This window comes from Crocodylus porosus, unplaced genomic scaffold (genome assembly GCF_001723895.1).
Source record: "Crocodylus porosus isolate Cpor-Errol unplaced genomic scaffold, CroPor_comp1, whole genome shotgun sequence".
In the NCBI taxonomy this organism is placed as follows: domain Eukaryota; kingdom Metazoa; phylum Chordata; order Crocodylia; family Crocodylidae; genus Crocodylus; species Crocodylus porosus.
In genome coordinates, this window is record NW_017728909.1 from 36082258 (window position 1) to 36085942 (window position 3685).

Sequence of the window (3685 nt, forward strand, 5' to 3'; positions counted from 1 at the left end):
GAGAAACTCTGGCCAGAAATCAGAGCATTTCTCCAGAGGACCGGCTTCTGGGTTACATCAGGGCATAGGACCGTGCCCTGCCCTGCTTTCTTTCCCTGTGTTTTTTTGATACCTGGATATCCAGGTATCAAATGTTAAGCCCGTGCTGCAAATATGCAGTGTGGGGAACATTTTTTTGTTCACAGTGTTTCTCTTGCAGCATCCAAACTGGTTTGGGATGCAGCAAGAGGCACATGCACGCTTCTCTGGATGCACCCTCTGAGGCCTGTTATTTGCAGATAGTCTCCTATTAATATGCAGTGCCTAGCAAATGTCCATCTACTATTCTTCAGTGTTTGAGCCCTCAAGCATTAACTTGAAAAACAGAAGAATTAAGAGGATAATGAGATGTTTAAAAAGTTCTTGTCTCCGTTTCATTATTTTTACTTAGTCGCTTTCTTCATATATAAGGTATAAGTCCGAAGCATTAGGATATGTTACATTTGTCGTAGAAGTACACGCTAGACCTATTTGCCACCTGTGTGAATAAGAAGCTATCAATCTCATGCTTATGCCACTAAATGATGTTATCTCCATTTATTGGAAAAGGAAATTCCTGTATACTGTAAGTCTCTTCATGAATCCTTCTGGAAGTGAAATTGTTGGCAATGCTTAAAAAAGACAAAAGTTCAGTGATTTAGGACCATATTAGCTTAGGCAAATATGGTTCTCAACTTTCTTTTATGGTTCTCATCCAGTTCATATGGTGTAGGGGTACAGCTTTAGACTTACTTGGAAATGCATGCAGTTTTGTTTTGGAGCTCCTCAGGTTATAGGTGTGAGACTCTTCTATACAATTGACCTCTTGAGAAAAGTGAAAACGACAGACCTTGTCATTCTTATTGGAAGGTCCTGCATTACATATTTGTCATACACCTGTCTCCCATGAGAACTTAGAGGCTAACTTTTTAAAAGGATTGTTTCTTAGGACTTTTTTCAGTTTTTTTTTTTCCACTGACACTTCTAGTTTGTTCATACATTTATCCTTTTTTGGATTGTTTTAATTTCTTGGAGCTTTAGCTCCCATGCAGTTGGAGTTGACTAAAATATTTGTGGGGCTGCAGAGATACTTGAGGAGGATGGCATGGCAATGTCCAATGGAAAGCCTCGCTCATGCTCTTCTTCACTGTTGCTACTTTTACATTAAAAAAAGAGCTAATACCAGCCTTGTGGGGAAATTACTAAAAGCTAGATACTAAAATGCTACACAGAAGTAGAATTACAAGGTAAATAATTTTCTTTTTTCTTTAGTAGAGGATTAAGGTGGGAATATGAGAGAGCCACATGCTCCCACTTTTAGATACAGGTTTTGGGTAGTGACTGCTCTGTTTTTTAGATGAATATATACTGTGTTTTGGGGTTTCTTTTTAAATCAAAGTATTTTTGTCCCTATGTTCACTTTTAGGGAAATATTACTGACTGCACAAACCATACTGAGACCATAAAATCATATAATCTAATGGACCTACAGGATTTTACTGAGTATGCTATTGCCATTCAATGTAAAGGTGCATTAGCAAAATTCTGGAGCGAATGGAGTGAAGAGAGAACAGGAAGAACAGAAGAAAAAGGCAGGCAAATCATTTATATCATATTTTTTTTCCCCAGGATTAAATTGGGGATATTTTTGGAGCAGATTTAACAACAGCAACCTATTTCTATTTTCAGGATATTTGTCACTCTGTTGACTCAAGGATTGAACTTATGAGAACAAATATTTTCAGTTAAACTTGGCAGGAGGAGGGAAGACTGAAATAGGTAGGGAGACCTGGCCGTGAGGAAAATGAACGGAGGAGAAAATAATGGGCTATTTAAAAGAAATAAAACAGAGCTTAAAAGAAAGAGATGGATGACCAGAGAGACTGGAGAAGCGAGAGGAGTGGAGGGAAAAACTGAATGAGGTTAGACAGGAGTGAATAAGGAAAATAGCCTTACTCCAAATTATCGTGGAAGTAGGAGTACAGTGTATCAAGCTAGTATAGTAACATGAAATAAAATTAGAAATTTGAAAATTAAATAAATCAGGCAAAAAAAAGAAAAAGCCCTTTATAATTCCTGACAGTAAATTCAAGCAGTAAAACAGTTTGTGGAAAAGGAGATAAAGAAATCTAGAGAAAGTCATGAAGACACCTAAAATAATGAGTGTTCAAGAGTAAATGGCTAGAATACAGGGAAACTCAAAGTGATTTTACATGTTTAGGAATATTAAAAATATATATTTATATTTTAAATCATGTTGGAAAGGTTTATCAACCCCCTTTTTATAGGCCATAAAATACCTAATTTAATTAGGATATTAGAGATGTTGCAAGTTCTGTATTTTTTTTCCTCATAAATATGTGGAAGTCTAGAATAAGCAAGATATGGCAAGTTGCTATAATTTTATTTAGTGTTATGTACTTATCTAGTAGTTTTATGTGGGAAAATATGATCTCTGGCTTCAGGTTCTCATAATCTAAGTAAAACTGATACTGTAAAACAGGAATTGAGAAATAGGCCAAAGGGAGGGAGCAAATGGTTCTTAAGAGAAAAAATTATTGCTGGAAAACTAAACAAACAAAATAAAATGTGAAGGCAGAGGGGGATAGGAGAGTTGCTTGGTGCATAGGAAGAGAAGAGGTAGTTTCAACTGTAAGGGAAGATGAAAAAAAGCATAGCATTAGAAATAAAAGGGATTGTAAGGGAATTCTTTAAATTTAGAATAGTTGCTTTCAGACATTATTTTGAAAGCATTTCAAAATGTTTTTTCAACCTTACCATTTTAAAGAATAACAGTAAGTTTTATGCTTCTTATTGTTCATTGTATTAGCTCCTTCAAGAAAAGTAGATTTGTGGAGGGTAATTGAATCTCCCCAGTCATCTGGAAATAGAGATGTGCATCTTATGTGGAAGGTATGTACTACATCTGTGACTTTAAAATCACAGCTGTCTTCCTTTTGTGCTCTTTGTTGTAGAACAGCTAGAGTTAAAAACAGTTTGCAGGGTTGTGGAATAGGAGTTAGATTACTAGGAGCTGCTAACAGACAGATTTGCAGAAGAAAAGATAACTTGATTAATGGAACATCAAGACTAAAAAGTTAAAAACTAGAGAGTCTCATTTAACACCTGTGGAATAAAGGATTTAGAAGGAATCAGGCAGTTCTTTGAAAACTGGCGCTCTGGTGTAGCACTCGAAGATTGGAAGAAGGCCAATGTGGTGCCTATCTTCAGGAAAGGGAGGAAAGTGGATCGGGCTAACTATAGGCCCATCAGCTTGACTTCTATTCTGGGGAAGATCTTAGAAAAGTTTATTAAAGAGGCCATCCTTAATGGACTGGCTGATGCCCATTAAAGAGGCCATCCTTAATGGACTGGCTGATGCCCACATACCGAGGGATAGCCAGCACAGGTTTGTTGCGAGTAGGTCTTGCTTGACCAACCTCATTTCCTTCTATGACCAGGTGACCTATCACTTGGACAAAGGAGAAGAGATTGATGTCATATATCTTGATTTCAAAAAAAGCCTTTGTTCTGGTATCCCATGATCACCTCTTGGCAAACCTGGCCAATTGTGGCCTTGGGTCCACCATTATCCTTTGGCTGGGAAATTGGCTCTGTGGTCAGACCCAGAGGGTAGTAATTGATTGCAGTCACTCATCATGGTGTC

At 37.3% G+C, this 3685-nt stretch overlaps 1 protein-coding gene across 1 annotated transcript in view; it reads left to right on the plus strand.

The window, feature by feature from the left end:
• IL31RA (interleukin 31 receptor A) overlaps positions 1-3685 on the plus strand; it is an 84174-nt gene that overhangs the window by 39972 nt on the left and 40517 nt on the right. The window contains exons 7-8 of the mRNA XM_019532085.1: positions 1445-1610; positions 2849-2931. Of these exons, the coding sequence (XP_019387630.1) occupies positions 1445-1610; positions 2849-2931 (249 nt within the window). The remainder of the gene's footprint in view (positions 1-1444; positions 1611-2848; positions 2932-3685) is intronic.